The 21,511-nt window shown below is 45.2% G+C and overlaps 1 protein-coding gene across 1 annotated transcript in view; it reads right to left on the bottom strand.

Annotated features, from left to right (window-relative positions):
* Positions 1-21,511, bottom strand: part of LOC309391676 (adhesion G protein-coupled receptor B1-like) — a gene marked incomplete at its 3' end in the record, with an annotated part of 120,917 nt that overhangs the window by 67,679 nt on the left and 31,727 nt on the right. Inside the window, exon 2 of the mRNA XM_081952341.1 lies at positions 14,449-15,363. Within this exon, the coding sequence (XP_081808467.1) occupies positions 14,449-15,196 (748 nt within the window). The 5' untranslated portion in view covers positions 15,197-15,363. The remainder of the gene's footprint in view (positions 1-14,448; positions 15,364-21,511) is intronic.

Below are 21,511 nucleotides of genomic sequence, written 5' to 3'. Positions count from 1 at the left end.
AGCCAACGTACCCCGAGAGAGAACGAAGAGATTTTTTCTCAAAACGACAGAACCCGCCTGAGGACATTGCCGCTTAATGCAGATTCCCCCCCCCCCCCCAGGGTGGAATTTGCGTGGCTGCCGCGCTGCAGATTGCATGATCGTCTCGCCTTGTCAATCCCCTCGGGTGCATGTAGCATGCTGGCACATCGGATTTTAAAAAAAGAAAAAGAAACGGCGAGCAATCAGAGAGGCTGTTTTTCTCACCCGCTCCAAATTTATTCAGGAGTTATTCCCGGCTTGTAGAGAGAGAGTTCCAAGAAAATGGCATTTGTACTTTTTCTGAGGTGGATGGCTTGTTCCCCTCCAGACTCGATGTTCTGCCGAGTGTACAAGTACACAACAACTCTATAGTTGTTATGTGGGAATGTAGGTGCCCTGCAGGTGGGGGGGGGGCAGACCTGCAGGGTAGATGCAATCCCATATAAAAGCTTTGCAGGTTCAGCTCTGGCGGGCGTGAGGTCAGGCGTGGAGAGCCGTGTGCTTTCGATAGACATCTCTAAAAATATTCCACCGATCATCCGGCCGTGATGGAGGCGAGATTAAATTCTGTCCAGGTAATGAGACATGGGAAAGAGGCTTCGAGATATTTAGCCGGGAGGGCTTAAAAAAGAAGGGGGGAAAGGATACACCTCCACTTGATTGGGGATTGCATGAGGTTGGGAGGTGAAATATGTGCAAAGGTTTCCATAGCTTTGCAGTTTTAACTCCTGAGGTCACAGAGAGAGAGATGATTCATATGCATGGAGTGTAATCCTTTGGTGAATTAGGAGGAGGAGGAGGAGGAGGAGGAGGAGGAGGAGGAGGAGGAGGAGGAGGAGGAGGAGGAGGAGGAGGAGGAGGAGGAGGAGGAGGAGGAGGAGGAGGAGAGGAAAGAAGGGTGGGAGGGAGGGAGGGAGGAAGGAGAAAGGCAAAGGAAATAAGAGGAGAAGGAAACAAAGGGAAGGAGGGAGGAATGAAGGAAGGAGAAAGATGAAGGAAACAGAAGGAGGAGTAGGTAAAGAAGGGGGAGGGGAGGAGAAGGTGAAGGTGAAGAAGGGGAGGGAACAAGGAGGAAGAGGGGAGGGAAAGGAGAAGGTGGTGGAGGAGGAAGAGGGTGAAGGAGGGAAAGGATGAGAAGTCGAAGAAGGGATTCTGGAGGAGGAGAGAGTGGGAGTAAAAGGAGAGAGAGGAAGAGAGGGAGGAGGAGGAGAAGGTGAAGGAGAAGAAGGAGAAGAAGGAGGAGAAGGAGAAGGAGAAGGAGAAGGAGAAGAAGAAGAAGAAGAAGAAGAAGAAGAAGAAGAAGAAGAAGAAGAAGAAGAAGAAGAAGAAGAAGAAGCAATAATGATGATGATGATGATGATGATGATGATGATGATGATGATGATGATGATTTGGTTTAATTACTAAAGTGCACAGGCATTAAACATTCCATCTGCTCCAAAAGGAAACCATTCTCCAAATTCAGAAAGAGATGTAAGATCTGAATTTCTATCCATCTCTTCCTCTATTTAAAATACAGTCATTCATCTTGCATTCACTCCTCTGCTGTTGCTGAATATTTTTCATTAATAAACCAAGACAGAGTCAGAAAACCAGTTTGACATAGTGATTAAAGGCACTGGAACCAAATCAGGAGGCTGTGAGTTCTAATCTTGCTTTAGACACACAGCTAGTTGGAGGACTTTAGATCAGTCCTCTTCCCTCAGCCTCAGGTCACTGGCAACAGCCGAAAATGGACTGCCATTTCTCAGAAATGGCTATCCAACATCTTCTTAAAAACTTCCAGTGTTGGAGCATTCACAACTTCTGGAGGCAAGGTGTTCCACTGATTAATTGTTCTCACTGTCAGGAAATTTCTCCTTAGTTCTAGGTTGCTTCTTTCCTTGATTTTTATTGTTATTGCATAATACAAAGTTGATACAAGGAAGTCCGTTAATTAAAACATGTATATTTCAAAGGTTGTTTTTTTCCCTCATGAGTGGTGGTATTATCTCTCTGGAAAGGACGTGGGCAGCAGCAGTGGTGTTGAAAAATAGAGATGAGGGGGAAGGAGAGAACAGAGGGGTACATGTGGGGATGGGGGTCACACTATTTCATTTTGCCAAAAGATCATCCAATTATTTAATTGTGGAACAAATATGTTTGCTTTCCAAATGGCATGTGATCAGACATTTGTAGAATTTTAATGATAGATAGATGATAGATAGATAGATAGATAGATAGATAGATAGATAGATGATAGATAGATAGATAGATAGATAGATAGATAGATAGATAGATAGATAGATAGATAGATGATAGATAGGTAGGTAGGTAGGTAGGTAGGTAAGTAGGTACGTACATACATACATACATCATACATACATACATACATACATACATACATACATACATACATACATACATACATACATTAACAGAGGGATAGAATTATTCAGTTTTGGTCACCACAATGTAAAGTAGATGCTGAGACTAGAGAGAGTGCAGAGAAGAGCAACAAAGATGATTAGGGGACTGGAGGCTAAAACATACGAAGAATGGTTGCAGGAACTGGGTATGTATAGTATAGTCCAGTGGTGGGCAACCTGTGTGTGTTTGTGTGTGAGTGAGACAGACAGACAGAGAGAGGATCAGAGAGAGGGAGTGAGAGAGGGAATCAGAGAGAGACTGACAGAGCTGTACGCGCGCGCCTGTTTTCCACGGGTGGAGCAGCGGCGAGATTCTGCGCGGCGAGCGATGATTCCGGGGGCCATCAGTGGGGGGGCAGGGTCTCCCCTCACGTTCCTCATCTTCCTGGATGGCCCCTGGAATCATCGCTCGCCGCGCAGAATCTCGCTGCTGCTCCACGCCGTGGAAAACAGGCGCGCGCGTACAGCTTGGCAAATTACAGCCTGGGAGACTTCTTGTCACTCGGCTTTTGCAGAAGCTTCCCTCCGAAGCCCAAGAGGAGGGAGGGGAGCGGGCGCCCGGCACACTGAAGAGCCGCATTAAAATGTGCAAAGAGCCGCATTTGGCTCGCGAGCCGCGGCTTGCCGACCACTGGTATAGTCTTTATTGTCATCGTCCAAAAAAAATACAACTAAATTGGTTATGTCTAGTTTACTGAAAAGAAAGACTAGGGGTGACATTATAGCAGTCTTCTGATATTTGAGGGGCTACCACTATTCTATTCTATTCTATTCTATTCTATTCTATTCTGATTTCTATTCTGATTTCTATTCTATTCCATTCCATTCTGTATTTTATTCTTCTCTTCTCTTCTCTTCTCTTCTCTTCTATTCCAATCAACATTTTCCAAACTATTCAGATCACTGCAACAGCTTCCCTAAATTTTGCAGTCCAATTCTCATCCAGGAATAGCAATACTTGCTGAATAGCAAATAATGCAGCAATACTTGCATTAAGGACAGCTGTGACCAAATTTCCTCCCTTATCAAAAATTGCATGCGAGCTAAAAGCCGGTGCGTGCCTCTGCTTTAATTTGCAAGCTAATGTGGAAATTTAGCGGAATGGGGTTATCATTCAATGCATGCTAGGCACAGACCAAAAGTAAATGATTTTTTTGCTGTAGCCAGAGGGCACTTCACAAGTTTCCCTCTTTCACCATTCAGATGTTATATCCTGCCACATTCTTTCTCACACCGCTTTCCACTTTGATGCCAGGGCTCTAACCATGCCATATTTTGGAGACATTTAGGAAAAGAAATTTCTACAGAATTATCCACTCACTTCTTTGGAGCAATGATGGACTAGGGGCGATATACAATACAATACATTAGCAGAGTTGGAAGGGACCTTGGAGGTCTTCTAGTCCAACCCCCTGCCTAGGCAGGAAACCCTATACCATTTCAGACAAATGGCTATCCAACATCTTCTTAAAGACTTCCAGTGTTGGGGCATTCACAACTTCTGGAGGCAACTTCTGTTCCACTGATTAATATGATAGCAGTCTTCCAATACTTCAGGGCTTGCCACAAAGACGATGGTGTCAAACTATTCTCCAAAGCACCTGAGGGCAGGACAAGAAGCAACGGGTGAAAACTAAACAAGGAGAGAAGCAACCTAGAACTAAGGAGGAATTTCTTGACAGTGAGAACAATAACCAGTGGAACAACTTGCCTCCAGAGGTTGTGAATGCTCCAACACTCGACGTTTTAAAGAAGATGTTGGATAACCATTTGTCTGAAATAGTATAGGGTTTCCTGCCTGGGCAAGGGGTTGGACTAGAAGACCTCCAAGGTCCCTTCCAACTTGTTATTCTGTTAATTCTGGTACTTTTCAGAAACTCCAACCACCAGTCCTGTCAAACAGTTTTCCCGTGACTTAGTGGTCATTTATATTCTCCAAACTGGTAAGCATTCACTCAATTGGCTAAGATATGTGGAATGGCAGTGAGCCTTGTGTTTATGAGGTGCGCCACCATGCAAAATTGCTATGGTGTGACATTGACTTCTGAGCATGAAAAGGAGACTGCCACAACCAATGTGGAATGGGGACACCAGTTGTTTTAGTTGGACCGTGGTCTTCCTTCAGGAGCTGATGAGCAGAAGGAGAGGACAATATGCTTGGTGTCCATTGGTAGTTTCTACCCTTTCAAAAAAGTATTGTAGAAAGGTTGGATTTTCTCTTCCAGAGTGGTTAAAGGGGCTCCAAAGGAATTATGTGCTTGTTTGTGTGTTCTTGTTTGTGTGTGTGTGTGTGTGTGTGTGTGTGTGTGAGTAGTAGTAGTAGTAGTAGTAGTAGTAGTAGTAGTAGTAGTAAGTGTCAACCATACTTTGCTTCCTATGGACATGATCTTCCTCATTGCTTCCTGTTTCTCATGATCATACTAGTAACCACCATAGAGAGTAAGGTTAGAGTAAAAGATTAATGGAAGAGAATATATGTAGCTCAGGATAGAACTGTAGAGTGCTTGATGCTATCTGAGCTTGGTTATTTAACAGATGTTTCATTACTCAACAAGTAACAATGTCAGTGGAATGGAGATGGAGGAGGAGGAGGAGGAGGAGGAGGAGGAGGAGGAGGAGGAGGAGGAGGAGGAGGAGGAGGAGGAGGAGGAGGAAGACTGTGGTGTCCTTGGTGGTCTCTGAGCTTGGTTTTTTTAAAAAAAACATTTCATGACCCAACTAGTTAACATCATCAGTGCTGGAACATACAGTTTATGGAATGGATGAAGAACAAAAGCAAGAGGAGGAGGAGGAGGAGGAGGAGGAGGAGGAGGAGGAGGAGGAGGAGGAGGAGGAGGAGGAGGAGGGGGAGGACTGTGGAGTCTATGGTGCTCTCTGAACTTGCCTGCAGACATTTCATTACTCAAGGAAGTAACAATATCAGTGCTAGAAGAGTGCAGTTTGGGGAATGGAGGAAGACAAGGAGGGGAGGGGGAGGAGGAGGAGGAGGAGGAGGAGGAGGAGGAGGAGGAGGAGGAGGAGGAGGAGGAGGAGGAGGAGGATAACTATGGGTGCTTGGTGCTCTCTGAGCTTGGTTGCTTTCTTGCAGACATTGGACTGCCCAGATAACACAATCAGTGCTAGAAGGGAGTAGGGGTTTCTCTCTTTATGTACAAGTGGTTTGCCCTGCCAACACTACTAATCGAGACAAACAAATGAAAAAAACAACAACAGCCTAATCAAGCCGAAAACACTCCCACCAACACTGACAGGGCAAGCCACTGCTATTAGAGAGATCAAAGAGAACAAACCCCCCCACTCCCTTCTAGGACTGATGATGTTACTTCATTGGGTCATGAAACGTCTACAAGAAAACAACCAGCCTCAGGAAGAACTAAGGACCTCATAGTTAAAAGGCCTTTCCAATCACTCACTAGCCTCATGCAATGTAAAAACATAAAAATAAAATCAAAGATAATATTAAGGTCAATAAAAGAACAAGGAATTTCGCCCTGAAAAATCCATCAGAGTGAAGAAGAAAATAAGCAAGGGCAACAACAGAAGGAGAGAGAGAAAGAGGAGGGAAAGGAAGAAAAGGTAAAGGAGAGGAAGTAAGAGAGGGGTAGCAAGAGTAGGAGAGAGAGTAAGAAGGAGACACTGCATTCAGTTTTGGTCACCATGATGTAGAAAAGATGTGGAGACTCTAGAAAGAGTGCAGAGAAGAGCAACAAAGAGGATTAGGGGACTGGAGAAGGCATAGGTAGTTGTAAAATAAGATGGATGTACGGGGTGGAAAGAAAGCATCCCCGATTATGCTTTTTATATGTTTAAACAGATTGTGATACATTCTAGAAGATAACAGATAAATATTAAGAGTATTCATGAGAACGTATATTTGTGAATGTATATCCAAAGGAAAAAATAAAACTTTTTACAAACAACAACAACAACAGGGAATAAAGGATAAATTGAACCCAATCAGTACAGGTGAAACATCCTCAATGCAGCTAGCCCACTGAGACCCCGAGGGCATTAGCACCAAAGCTTTGGTGAAGAGACCTTAGTAAATTAAAGCTACAAACAGGTAAACAGGAGATTCTACATTTAAAGTCTCCAAATAACTCTACAATAGGGATGCGGTGGCTCAGGGGCTAAGACGTTGAGCTTGTCAATCAGAAAGGTGGTTCGAATCCCTAGCGCCGCATAACAGAGTGAGCTCCCATTACTTGTCCCAGCTTCTGCCAACCTAGCAGTTCGAAAGCATGTAAAAATGCAAGTAGAAAAATAGGAACCATCTTTGGTGGGAAGGTAACAGCGTTCTGTGGGCCTTCGGCATTGAGTCATGCCAGCCACATGACCACGGAGACGTCTTCGGACAGCGCTGGCTCTTCAGCTTTGAAACGGAGATGAGCACCACCCCCTAGAGTCAGGAACGACTAGCACGTATGTGCAAAAAGAATCTTTACCTTTACCTAATAACCTACATGTTATTATGAAACTCAGAGCAACTTTAATCAAATCAATTTTTTCCTAGTGAGGTCCTGCCCAATCTTGCCGATTATTAAACAGAAGTTGGCAATAATACAGAACCTGGTATCACTCCAACCAACCAAAAGATAATTAAGATTAAAAAGAGCATGTAGGCCCTGGGTATTGAGTTAATAAAACTATAATAAATGCATCTAAATCTACATCAGCTATCCAGGCCTTTTATAATTCTCAAGATGCCCAGTGCATTCCGGGTGCAATAAAATTTGCATGGAGTAGAATTTTGTTTTAATTCAATGTCTTATACATTCAGCCCAAGTTCTTAAGGAGTTCCTGTGGTATGGGAGTAGTACTGTTCTTCATACTGTATATGGGGCCCTTGGTGATCTCTCAACTTGAAGGTTGTCTTGCAGAAGTCTCATTACCCAACTAAGTAACATCATCGGTGCTAGAAGGGAGTGAGGTTTGTAGAGAGGAGGAGGAGGAGGAGGAGGAAGAGGAAGAGGAGGAGAAGGAAGAGAAGGAGGAAGACATTATGTGGAGTCCTTGGTGCTCTCTGAGCTTGGTGGATTTCTTGCAAGACATTTCATTACCCAACTGAGTAACATCATCAGTTCTTGAAGGGAGTGGGTTTTGTGGGGTGGGAGGAGGAAGAGGAAGAGGAAGAGGAGAAGAGAAGGAGGAGGAGAAAAGGGGGAGGGGGGTTGTGGGGTCCTTTGTGCTCTCTGAGGTTAATTATTTTTCATTAATTCTGAGGTTAATTATTTTCATGCAGACATTTTATTACCCAACTGAGTAACATCATCAGTGCTATAAAGGAGTGAGTTTAGTGGTGGTGGTGGTGGTGGTGGTGGTGGTGGTGGTGGTGGTGGTGGAGGAGGAGGAGGAGGAGGAGGAGGAGGAGGAGGAGGAGGAGGAGGAGGAGGAGGAGGAGGAGGAGGATTTTGGGGTCCTTGGTATTCTCTGAGCAGGTGATTTTCTTGCAGACATTTCATTACCTGACTAAATAACATCATATGTGCTAGTCCGTCTATATACCTGAGGCTTGCCCTGTCAGAAGACTGTTCAAAGTGAAGCATGGATTGACAACTTCATATGTTGTCTAAATGGGGCATAATGGTTCAGTGGTTAGAGACGCTGAGCTTGTCAGCTGGAAAGTTGACAGTTGAAGTTCAAGACCCGAGTGCTGTGCAATGGAGTGAGCTCCCATTCCTCACTCCAGCTCCTGCCCACCTAGCAGTTTGAAAGCATGCAAATGTGAGTAGATCAATAGGTACCATTTCAGTGGAAAGGGAACAGTGTTTCATGCATCTCGGCGTATAACCATGCAGGCCACATGACTACGGATGTGTCTTCGGACAATGCCGGATCCTTCGGCCAAGAAACAGATGAATACCAGCCCCAGTGTTGGATATGACTGTTGTGGCCCGCCAGCAGACAGTAGAACTGGCAGCAGAGTCAGACAGTGAGGAGGTTGGGGAGAACATGGGCCAGTCCTGGGGGTTGAGGGAAGCTCAGACGAGAGCTCTGCGTCGGAGGCAGACAGAGAGAGCTAGACAGCAGTGAGGCAGAAGAACAGCTGGAGCCTGTTACCAGTGTGCACATGTGCAAAGTTGCCAGAAGACAAGAACAACTAAGAAAGCAGGGTCGACTTGGGAGTAAAGCCACGCCTTGGAGGTGATTGGCCCCTCCCATAGGAAACAAGAAAGGAGCGAATGGGGAGTGGGCTTTTGCAGGAAACAATTCGTTCCTTCGGGTCGTGTCAAGTGTGGAAAGTTCTGTTTGTAACTATAAGAGACTGTGCCAAATTTGGCCTTGCCCTGCATTTGGAAACTAGTTATCTGGCAGCTCGGCAAATGAGATAAGGTACATGTGGATAAACATTCCCCCGAGAGACTGTTTACTAAGCCTTGGGGAATTGTGAATGAAAGGAATGAACAGTCGTGCAAATAAAAGGGGTTTGGCCAGGACCAAGACTCTGCTTCTCGCTTTTTAAGGAAGCCTGGATCCGAACAATGACTGGACAAGGGAAAATTTTACGCTTTATGTTGTTGAAAGCTTGTTCTTTCTCCCCCCTGCAGGATTAGCCCCATATCTGTTGGATGACCCCTTTATCTCAAGATGATCAAAAGAGCTGGAAGAAAATTTGAATCACTATGGATTCATTCTTCACACATGAATGACAATAGATTATGACTTGGCTGGGAAGAATCTTAAACCATGAATATTTGATCTAGAGCATCAAACTAACATAACATCCTCGTTCCTACTTGGTCCTCTTCAGGCAACTAATTTATCCATCATACGTCTGTTAGATATACAGATACAGATTAGCAGAGTGGGGATGGACCTTGTAGGTCATCTAGTCCAACCCCTTACCCAAACAGAAGACCCTACACCATTTTTGACCGATGGCAGTCCAGTCTCTTCTTGAAAGCCTCCAGTGATGAAGCTCCCACAACTTCTGAAGGTAACTTCTGTTCTATGGGTTGATTGTTCTCACTGTCAGGAAATTTATCCAACCAACCAAGGTTGGAGCTCCCCTTGATTAGTCTCTATCCATTGCTTCTGGTTTTGCCTTTGGAGAATAGATAGTTTCCCCTCTTCTTTGTGGCAGCCCCTTAGATAGCAATAGCACTTAGACTTACATATCACTTCACAGTTCTTTACAGCCCTCTCTAAGCAGTTTACAGAGGTGTCATATTGCCCCCAATAATCGGGGTCCTCATTTTACCCACCTTGGAAAGATGGAAGGATGAGTCAAACTTGAGCCTGGTGAGATTCGAACTGCCAAATTGCAGGCAGCCAGCAGTTAGCAGAAGTAGCCTGCAGTACTGCACTCTAACCACTGCGCCACCAAGGCTCACGGTCTTCATAAAAATGTATCCTTTCACAGAATTGCACATAGACCACAACTGAAGTTCTAAAATAACAGATTAATGGTTGGAAGGGACCTTGCAGGTCCTCTAGTCCAAACCCCTGCTTAAGCAAAAGAGCCTATCCCATTTCAGAAAAGTCACTGTCCAGTTTCTTCTTAAAAATCTCCAGTGATGAAGCATCCACAACTTCTGGAGGCAATTTGTTCCACTGGTTAATTGTCCTCCCTGTCTGGAAGTTTCTCCTTAACTCCAGGTTGCTTCTCTCCTTGATTAGTTTCCATCCATTGTTCCTTTTCCTGCCTTCTAGTGCTTTGGAGAATAGCTTTGCTCCCTCTTCTTTATGGCCCTTCAAATTTTGGAAGACTGCTATCATGTCCCCCCAAGTCCTTCTTTTCATCAAACTAGACATACCCAGTTCCTGCAACTGTTCTTCATATGTTTTAGCCTCCAGTCCCCTAATCATCCTTGTTGATCTTCTATGCACTCTTTCTAGAGTCTCAACATCTTTTTCACATCGTGGCGACCAAAACTGGATGTGAAGGAGACAATGTCCTCCATTCGGTTCTTCCAAATGCGATGGGAAGATGATAGCTCCAGAAACCCGAGGCGATCAAAAATGTCATCGCTTACATCCAGCAAACAATGGTTTCCTTGGACTTTGCAACTACCGTGGTGGCTTCCAAGGCGAGTAAGAGAGGATTTATCTTTCCCTCCTGATGCTCAGCATGAGTCATGCAAATCGCATGCAAAATTGATGAGAGCAACACAGCCATCTGCCAAGACAATGCTATTGGCTTCCAGGGTCCCTGCTGTGGGTGCACCAGGTTAGGATAATAGCTGGTTTTATTGATGCTCTGTGGAGATCTCAGATGCCTGCCTTTGGTTTCCACCATCTGCTTTCAGGCCCAGAGAAGGCAGCCAAGAGAAAGAAGAGGCAAGGTTATGTGGGAAGAAAAACATGGTGGACCTCCATATTTGGAGATCCCTGAAGCTCTTTGAGTTGGTGTTGAATCCAAATCTCGCCCAGATCCAAACTTTAGACGGAAGATTGGTCAATCAGAATAGAACTGGAAGGGGCTTTGGGAGTCTTCTAGTCCAACCCCCTGCTCAAGCATCTATGGAGTCCTCCAGATCATGGTTGTCCCAAAGGTGGTTTTTTTCAAGAGGCAACTGGATTTTCTAGTTTTTCTTTGAAGACATTTCGCTTCTCATCCAAGAAGCTTCTTCAGCTCAGACAGGATAGTGGGGAATAAAAAGAATGATACTCCTTGCAGACAGCTGGTCATTTGCATCCTTTTAGAGGTTTATTGAGGCCACTTGGAGGTTTATCTCTGTCCTCAGGATCACCTGAGTGGTGCAAATGGTTCCTGTAGTCTGCAATTTTTCCCCCTCTGGAAATCCGTTCCTACTCCCACACCATTCCAAGAGTCTTCATCCCAAATTGTATAGCTAAACGTCTGTAGAGATTCTCCGTCATCCAGGTCATGGTTGTCCCAAAGGGGCTTTTTTTCAAGAGGCAACTGGACTTTCTTGGTTTTCCTTTGAAGACGTTTCGCTTCTCATCCAAGAAGCTTCTTCAGCTCTCAGACACTTCTTGAATGAGGAGTGAAACGTCTTCGAAGACAAAGCAGGAAGTCCAGTTGTCCAGTTGCCTCTTGTAAAAAGCACCATTGGCACCTCTGCCCAAGCAGGAGACCCCATACCATTCCAGACAAATGACTGTCCAGTCTCTTCTTGAAAACCTACATGATGGAGCACCCACAACTTCTGGAGGCAAGCAGTTCCACTGGTTAATTGTCCTCACTCTTAGGAAGTTTCTCCTCAATTCCAGGTTGCTTCTCTCCTTGGTTAAGTTCCATCCATTGTTTCTTATCCTACCTTCTGGTGCTTTGGAGACTAAATTGACCCCTCTGTCTGTAATCCTCCATGTCTCTGGGTTGATCTAAGGTTCTTGTTCGTTAGAGATCTTGAGTGTTTGCTTCCCTAAAACTCAGCAGGATGTCCTTGTGAGGTCATCAGATGATATCAACATTCGTCTCATCCATAGCTATATCTCTTTTGTACATGCTAATGGTGTGATGACCTTACATTAGCTGACATCCAGGTCACTAAATGCCTCAAAATTCCTTTAATCAACATTTACAAGCCCCAGCAAACCTCTTTCCTAATTCATTTTCTTGAACTTCTCACGATCTCCAAGGAAGATCTGTTGCTTTCACAGTTTGTAAGACCACTTAGAAGTCACGTAACTGTCATCACCAAGGAAAACAACATAATTTAGTTTTGCTTTCTACGGGTAGTCCTCGACTTACGACCACAATTGAGACCTCCATTTATGTCGCTAAGCCAGAAATGTGTGAAGTGAGTTTTGCCCCATTTTGTCAGAAGGACAGAAAACGGGATCATGGGGTCTCCCAGACACTGCGACAGTCATAAATATGAGATCAGTTGTCAACCATCTGAATGTAAATCATGTGACCAAACACGGGGAGGCTGCAATGGTCATAAGTGTGAAACATGGTCACGAGTCACTTTTCTCTGTGCTGTCATAACGGTTGTGGCCCGCCAGTGGCCAATGGCGCTGGTGGCAGATTCAGAGAGTGAGGAGTTTGGGGAGGAACCTGGGCCAGTCCTGAAGTCTGGGGAAGGCTCTGTGTTGGAGGCAGAATTGGGGCCAGAGCCATATGCCAGTTATCAGCTGCCTTCGGAATCAGACATCAGTGAGGCAGAAGAACAGCTGGAGCCTGTTCCCAGTGTGCACATGTGCTGAGCTGCCAGGAGAAGGGAACAGTTAAGGAACAAGGGTCAACTCGGGAGTAAAGGCACAGGGGGACAGTGAATGGCCCCTCCAATAGGGAATAAAGAGGAGCAAAAGGGGAGTGGAGTTTGCAGGAGACAATTAGTTCAATTCATTTGGGTGAAGATCTGTTCTTGATTTCTTGTCAAGTAATTGCTGCTACAGCATGGCATTTAGAAGATATCGGCCTGGCAGCTCTCCAAGCCTGATAAAGGTCTGTAGCTGTGAAATCTCTTGAAATACTGTTTGCAGGGACTTTCTGGAGAGGAATTCCCTGTCACCTAAATAAAAGAGTTTTATCAGGACGAGGAGTCGTCTTTGTGCTTTTGGGAAGCATAGGTCAAAACAGTAACTTTAAACAGTCACCAAGGAAACTGTTGCAACTCAAGGATTATCTCTACTTGGGGATACAAATAGGCTCTGTGCTTGGAAGTGGGGGGGGGCAGGAATGAAACTTTGGGTTTTGTGGTTGGTTGGTTGGTTGGCATGGAAATGGCTAGTAGCTACTAATTATATGAAAGCAAAAAGTTGAGAGTATAAGTTTACTTTGCAAAATTACTGCACTGCACTGGAAAAAGTTGTTTTTTTCTCTTTTAACAGAATAAAAATTTCTCCTTAGTTCTAGGGTGTTTATCTCCTTGATTAATTCAATTCAATTCAGAGGAGAGTTGGAAGGGATTAACAGATTAACAGAGTTGGAAGGGACCTTGTAGGTCATCTAGTCCAACCCCTTACCCAAGCAGGAGACTCTACATCATTTCTGACAGATGGCATTTCACTCTCTTCTTGAAAGCCTCCAGTGATGAAGCTCCCACAACTTCTGAAGGCAACTTTTGTTCCATGGGTTGATTGCTCTCACTGTCAGAAAATTTCTCCTTATTTCCACGTTGAATCTGTCTTGGAGGTCTTCTAGTCCAACCCCTCCTCACTCAAACAATAGAACTTATACTGTTTGAGACAAATGGCTGGCCAGTCTCTTCTTGAAAGCCTCCAGTGAAGGAGCACCCACAACTTCTGGAAGCAAGTGGTTCCACTGATGAATCGTTAGGAAAGTTCACCTTAATTTAGGTTGGATCTCTCCTCGATTCAGCTTCCATCTTACATCTTAACTTTGGGGAAGAGCCTGCTCCTCTCCTGCTTTTTTCCCCCCTTCCCCGCTTTCCCTCTTGATTTTCATTAGCATTTCAGATTAAGATAAATGTCAGCACAGCTTAAAATTCCCAGGAAGTTGTATGATTCTGTTCAAAAAGAATAGGCATAAAAACAACTCTTGAAGCAACGTCAGGCTGGCAAGTCCATCGTAACTTTATGAGCGTGGGGCTAGGAGGGAGAGATTCCAACTTTCTGTTTGGAAGGAGAATTTCCTTTTGGGGGAGGAGGAAGCAAATATGAAAAGAGGGCTGTTGAAGCTAAGCCTTGTCCACCTACCCGTTGCGAATCTGAATAGCTGCACATGACTCACGTTGTGTCATTTAAGCTTTGCTGACATTAAATGAAGCTTCAGTTGATTGGGATAAACTGTAAAGGAAGAAGTGGAGTGGAAGAGAGGAGAGGAGAGGAGAAGAGAAGAGAAGAGAAGAGAAGAGAAGAGAAGAGAAGAGAAGAGAAGAGAAGAGTTGGGAATCACTAGCACATATGTGCAAGGGGAACTTTTACCTTTACCTGAGTTTCCCTTTATTTCTTTGTCTGTAAACATAAATTCAACAATTCTATGTTGCTGGTCATAACTGGTTTAAATCAAAGCAAGTTAACTTGGACGATAAGCTTATTTGTGTTGGCCCACCGTAACGGCTTAAAAGAAAAGAAGTCACATCTCATCATCCAGTCAGGCAAACATTACATGGGGGAAACTTCAATCAAAGCATCCACTACTTACCCAAGAAATCCAGCCCGCTGGTGTCCTTGGTGGAACTCATGCAACTCTCCAAGTAAATCCCATCCTTGAAACAATCGTCCTGCTTTTTGGTAAAGCCAAGGATCTCGCTGGGTTGGTCCAATACCTCGCCACTGAAACAAGAACACGGGGTCTGCATGATGCCACATGGATGTGAGCTGCTGCTGGTGGCCAAGCAAGTATCCAGCCACTTGCACAACATCTGGCAAGCGGCCTTGCTGGGACTTCTGTTGCCCACCACAAGATATTCCACCGAGAAGTCCCTTTCCTGAACTTTGGCTGGTTTCCACCTGACCCACCCGCTGTCCACTTTGGAAAGGGTCTGCTTCATCTGCAGGAACTGCTTGTTGGACTGGAGGAAGGCATAGCGGGTGGAGCTGTCGCAAAGGTTCAGAACGTCGTCGAAGCTCTCCATGCCCAGGTACGTCCGCGTGGACTCCAAGAAGGAGTCGAACTGGTAGGTGCGTATCTGCTGGCGGTCGCAGAGACCCAAGGGCTTCAAGACCTTCATGTACAAGGTGTATCTCCGAGGATCAGGGTTCTGGATAATCCAATTGCAATGGGAAGCATTCAACGGGAAGACGGCAAAAGAGGAGAAGTATCCGAAAAACTTGCCCTGGACCAAAGTGGTGCACGGCGACGGTCCCAAGTCAAGGGCCACCACGGTCCACGCCAAGAACGGTGGCAACAACCAAAGCAGGTTCAAGGAATATCTATTGCTCCTCCTCATCCTAGTCCCCTGGTCCTTTGGAACTCAAAGCAATTGCCAGGCAAAGCGCAGATCTTGGACATAACAGGAGAAAGAGAGAGAGAGAACTGGCCCCCAGTTCAGCGGCAGATTAATCCAGCCTTCTCACATCTGGATTGAGGCTCTACCTTGGGGCTCGGCCAAGCAACCTGCAGAAAAGAAGAAGAGAAACCATGGAGTTCATGTCTACGGAGATTCTCAAGTCATCCAGGTCACGGTTGTCCCAAAGGTGCTTTTTTTCAAGAGGCAAGTGGACTTCCTTGTTTTTTTCTTTGAAGATGTTTCGCTTCTCACCCAAGAAGCTTCTTCAGCTCTGATAGGATAGTCAGAGCCTTCCAGTCCCCACTATCTTGGACTTGGATAGAGCTGGAGGAGCTTCTTGGATGAGAAGTGAAATGCCTTCAAAGAAAAAAACGAGGAAGTCCACTTGCCTGCTGAAAAAGCACCTTTGGAAGGTGGATTTCATGAAGTTCAAAATGCAGAAAGGTGAAAGTCAGTCACCTGCTGTGTAAGACCAACTCAAAAGAACCGTGATGGTGAACCTATGGCACGTGTGCCCAAAGTGGCAAATGGATCCATGTCACCTGGCACGCATGACATCGCCCATTGCTCACTTGGCTTTAATTCACGCAGCAGTGCTGGAAGTGCTGGCCTTCCATTTTCCGGAGTGAGCATGCATGCCAGCCAGCTGATTGTCATGCACGCATGCGCGCCAGTAACTGGAAGATGAGCTGGCTGGTGCACATGTGCCATAGGTTTGCCATCACTGAATTAGGGCATTATGGATAGTCTGAGGTCACACCTGCTTGTGTAACGCACTCCCGTCCCCTCTCTGCTAGGGGCTTATCACACAACTACCGTATTCTTCGGAGTATAAGACACACCTTTTTCCCCTAAAAAAAGAGGCTGAAAATCTGGGTGCATCTTATACACTGAATACAGCATTTTTTCGCCTCCCGAAACCCCTCCCCCTTCACCAAAACGGCTGTGCATAGCTTTTAGGAGGCTTCCAGTGTGCTGCTGGGGGCTGGGGAGGGCAGAAATGAGTGAAACATTGGGTGGTTTTTGCTCAACTTTGCCTCCCCCCAGCCCCCAAGAGCACTCTATAAGCCTCCAAAAGGCTATGCATGCCCTTTTTTGACAAAAATCAGGCCCATTTTCACACAAAAAATGGGCTGTTTTTGGGAGGTCTGCAGAGTGCAAAAACTGTTTTTTTTTTTTTATTTGCCTCTTCAAAACCTTGGTGCGTATTATACTCTGGTGCGTCTTATACTCCGAAAAGTATGGTACTTCATATGACATCTTTTTTTCCTTTTGAAGGTGTTTTTCAAGCAAGGCCCTACAAGCCAACTTTAACTCCACAAATATACTTTCTCTAAATACCAACACAGATGCACATCTGACCTTGCCTGTAGGTTGGGCAATCTCTCTTCGCTACCACCCACGCTGCCGTGTATATCCTACCACCCACAAAGAGATGTGCGTTACACGCAACCTGGAGCACAGATACACCATCAATGTCAAAAAAAAAAAACCTGCAGGAGAGTCTTATGTGAGCTTGAGCTGACTAGAACGAGGAAACATGGATTCACAAAAGACGTAGTAATGCCACTCTATAATGTCCTAGTAAGACCACAGCTAGAGTCCTGCATCCAATTTTGCTCTCCACACTATAAAAAAGATGTTGAGAGGCTAAAACATATGAAGAACGGTTGCAGGAACTGAGCATGGCTAGTCTAGTGAAGAGAAGGACCAGGGGAGACATGATAGCATCTTCAATATTTTAGGGGCTGCCACAGAGAGGAAGGGGTCTAGCTATTTTCCAAAGCACCAGAAGGCCAGACAAGGAATAATGAATGGAAACTGACCAGGGAGAGATTCAACCTGGAAATGAGGAGAATTTTTCTGACAGTGAGAACAATCAATCCATTGGACAGAAGTTGCCTAGAGGTTGTTGGAGCTTCATCACTGGAAGCTTTCAAGAAGAGACTGGACTGACATCTGTCAGAAATGGTGTAGGGTCTCTTGCTTGAGCAGGGAGATGGACTAGATGACCTACAAGGTCCCTTCCAACTCTGCATTTTGTTCCAAGATTATTCAATATAGAAATAAGGAGAAATTTCGTGACAGTTCATTACCAATCTGGGTAATATCATCAGTACTAGAAGAGTGTGGGAAGCCACACACCCTCTCCAGGAGAATGAAATATTTTGAGGAATATTTAAAAGGCAGGATAAAATATTTTCCCTAAAAGAGAAATAAAAAAAATCTTAAGGGAGACAGAAACTCAGAGCTTCATCTCCTTGCCTCAAGCAGATAGTTGGTGCCCATTAAGAAAGACTGGGCGATCCTATCTAAAAGACAAAAGACCTCCAGCTCCAGGATGATGAGATTAAGAAGAACAGAACATGATCCTTCAGGACATAATAGGATTAACCCACTACCATTTAGCAGAAGACACAGAGTGCCCTACATTGCACAATCCCCTACAGGTATTTTCTTCAATGCATCATCCCCAGGAAGCTTCAACCAAACTTGGGAGCTCAGACAACCAATAGAGCCAACCATGACCCCTACGTAACCCCTACCAATAGAATACTTGCTTTTGCACAGGAACATGAAGCTCAAGTCAAAGTCCAAGAGACGGTATTAACACCAGCACCCCACACGCTCAACTCCATGGGGTCAGATGCCCAGAACTAACCATGTAGTTCTGCTTCATCATTAAACCATCAGCGTCCATTTTGTCTCCAGTGCCTTTCTCCCAGCTTGGAACTTAAACTGGATATTTCTCCTAACGAGATAGTGGAGGCTGCCTTCTTTTGATATATGTGGCAGAGGTAGGTTGCTACCGGTTTGCACCGGTTCAGGCGAACTGGTAGTGGAAACTGGGACTGGGTCGCCGAACTGGTAGCAACCCACCTGTCAGCTTTTCAAATAGCGTCCAAAAGTAAATCAGAGTCGGAGGCAAAGTATTGCTCAAAGTTCTAATTTATTAAGAGAGCCATGTTGGCACATCTGGGAAAATCTGAATCTGAAAGCTTCCTGGGGTTTCCCCACCCAGTTGAAAGTTCAAGATCTTGCCCCCACACCCACAAGTTCATACATGGTCCAATCTCCCACTGCCATGCTGGCATTTCCACCCACCCAGTTCCGGTCAGGTGCAGAGGTGTAGAGACAAAGGATGACCTTGGCTTTCTAGAAAGAATGTAGTTATGGCTACATATCGTCTAACTCCGTACAATCCCCCCTCCCATTTTCCCACCATAGAAAATGCATAGTAGAATAATAGAAAGTGTGGCAGGCCAAAGACCCAAAAGGAAAGAGGGCTGCAGGCCTGACACCACCTCTGTTTTTAATTCTTTTTTTGTTTTGTGCATGCGCAGAAGAATTTACGGGCAACTGCGGCTGGTGTGCATGCTCAGCACACCAACAGTAACACCGGCAGTAACCCACCCATGATATGTGGTTGACCAGAATAAACAAGTGGGGTTTTTTTTCTGCAGAATGACATCTTTTGCCATGGCAAAGCAGCCCCCATCCCATAAATGGACCCATAAGCCTGTCAACAGTTGTCTTCCTAGGAGAAACAAGGCTGATTCCGGGCTCCAAAGCCAGCCAGACAGGCTGGGCATGCATTCTTGGTTGGCTTCCTGTAGCTTTATTCACCCTGCTACGTGCATCCGAGTAGTCAACAAACTTTAACTAAACATCCTTGCTAATAGGATGCTGGGTTTTTTGCCTGTTAGGCCCCAGGATTGAGTTCCTTTAAACGGAGCTCCATCTGGAAGGTTTTACTTGCAGCTTCACTCTCCCCTCCAGCTGAACCCCGCCGGGGTGTGCAAATGTGTGTGTACTTTTTTTCCTTTTCCTTTTTTTCCTTTTTAGAAAAAGAGGCTTAACGACGCCAGCACATAAAATGGAAGAAAAAGATCTCAGCAAAACACCTGGATTTCCAGTGAGGCTGGCAATAAATTTACTCGGCTCTCAGCTCAGCAGCTGAACGGAGATACGAAATGTTTCTGCCCACTCGATTCCCACCCCAGGTTCGTATAAAAGCACCGGAGAAGTAAAAAGAAGTAGATGGTGCCTTTCCTCTCTAGGACTTCAGATGCTCTCTGAGAGTTTCAGAGGAAATGTTGGCCTTGGGTTCAACTGTCTTATTTTCTTGCTAAATTTCAAAAGATCCTTATGGTGAAATTTCATAGGTTCCAGGGAGGGAGGGAGGGAGGGAGGGATGAATGGATGGATGGATGGATGGATGGAGGAGAGATATGATTGGAGGGAGGGACGGGGGAGGGAGAGGGAAGGAGAGGAAGAGAAACAAGAAGGAAGGAAGGAAGGAAGGAAGGAAGGAAGGAAGGAAGGAAGAAGGAAAGAGATGTATGATTAGAAGAAAGGGATGGAGGGAAGGAGGAACAAAGAAAGGAAAAAAGGAAGGAAAGATGTATAATTGATGGGAGGGAGGGATGGAGGAAGGATGAATGGAAGGAAGGAAGGAAGGAAGAAGGAAAGAGATGTATGATTAGAAGAAGGGGATGGAGGGAAGGAGGAAGGAAGGAAGGAAAGAAGGAAGGAAAGATGTATAATTGATGGGAGGGAAGGATGGAGGAAGGATGAATGGAAGGTAGTGAGGTAGGGAGGAAGGGAGGAAGGAAGGAAGGAATGAAGGAAGGAAGGAAGGAAGGAAGGAAGGAAGGAAGGAAGGAAGATGGATTGAGTTGGATTGCAATGGGTTGAGTTGGGTTGAATTGGATTAGAATGAGTTGGGGTTGGTTGAAATAGGTTGGGATAGGACAGGTTGAGATGGTTGAGTTGGGTTAGGAGAGGTTGGAATGGGATGGGTTAAGGTGGATTGAGGTGGGTTGGGTTGGAATGGGTTGAGTTAAGGTAGGTTGAGATGGGTTGAGTTGGGTTAGGATGAGTTGGGTTGGGATGGGCTGAGTTAGGTTATGATGGGTTGGACTGGGATGGGTTGGGTTGGAATGGATTGCGTTAAGATGGGTAGACTTAGAATGGGTTGAGTTAAATTAAGATGAATTGAGATGGGTTGAGTTGGAATGAGTTGAATTAAGTTAAGATGGGTTGAGATGGGTTGGGATGAGATGGGGACTCATGCCCCCTGTCAGACGTTACTACTATCAGTTCTGGAAAGCTAATACCAAAGAATTTAACTTTTCCACTTTCTGAAGGATCCAGACTGGCTTTATTTCTTTCCATCTCAATCTGTCCCTTGAGGCCTGCAAGAGCTCATTAGAAGGTTGGAAGGTCCTTCTCTGAAATCTAACGTAGGCACAACCATCGCAGAAAGGACCCCTCTCCATCGCCCCAAGTCATGTTTGCTCAAAGCCCCTCAACTCAGCTAAACATGGTTGGCAACAGTCACTTCACTTATGAGCCCCCATTCCTGCAATCATGGTTTCTTAGCAACGGTGCCGTTAGGAAAAAACACAACATGCCTCTGCCTTTAACTTGCTATTTTGAGCTGGCAAATGTGGAGCTTCGCATTTCAACCCACCATGTGGACAATGACTAAAACCTTCTCTTGCCCACCTGCCGTGGTGCTTTGGCGTTGTGGTTGAAGGTGATCCAAAAACAGCTTGCCCAAAAACATGTTTAGGGATACTTAAGTCCTTCTTTTGGCAGGTTTGAAGGGGAAGGTGGGTGGGTGGGTGGGTGGAAATAGAGGAGGATGACTGCAAAAAAAAAAAGGAGGGAAGGAAGAAGATATTCTGGAGGCCTGAAGAAAAAGCAACATTTCTCACTAAAAGAGATAGGAGAAAGAACAATAGCAACAAACAAACATCAAACCACACTTGGAAGAATACATCCGGTTTTAAGTCTGTAGAGATTCTCAGTCATCCAGATCCTGGTTGTCCCCAAGGTGCTTTTTCAGGAGGCAACTGGACTTTCTGGTTTTTTTCTTTTGAAGATGTTTTCCTTCTCATCCAAGAAGCTTCTTCAGCTCTGACAGGATAGTGGGGAATGGAAGGATTTATTCGTTCATTCACCTACACAGTTGATCCTGAAGACAGTTAAACCTCCAAGTAGTTTCAATGACTCCTTAAAAGGAATGCAAATGACCAGCTGTCTGCAAGGGGTAGAAATTCTTCCATTCCCCATCATTCAGTCAGAGCTGAAGAAGCTTCTTGGGCGAGAAGTGAAACGTCTTCAAAAGAAAAAAACAAGGAAGTCCAGTTGCCTCCTGAAAAAGCACCTTTGGGACAACCATGACCCAAATGACAGAGAATCTCTACAGACTTTGAGCTATACAGTTTGGGATGGACACCCTGTGGA

Source organism: Natrix helvetica, assembly GCF_964273705.1.
Source record: "Natrix helvetica genome assembly, chromosome: 4".
Lineage (NCBI taxonomy): Eukaryota > Metazoa > Chordata > Lepidosauria > Squamata > Natricidae > Natrix > Natrix helvetica.
Note: the sequence above shows the minus strand (reverse complement) of the source record. Positions and strands in the feature narration are given on the sequence as shown.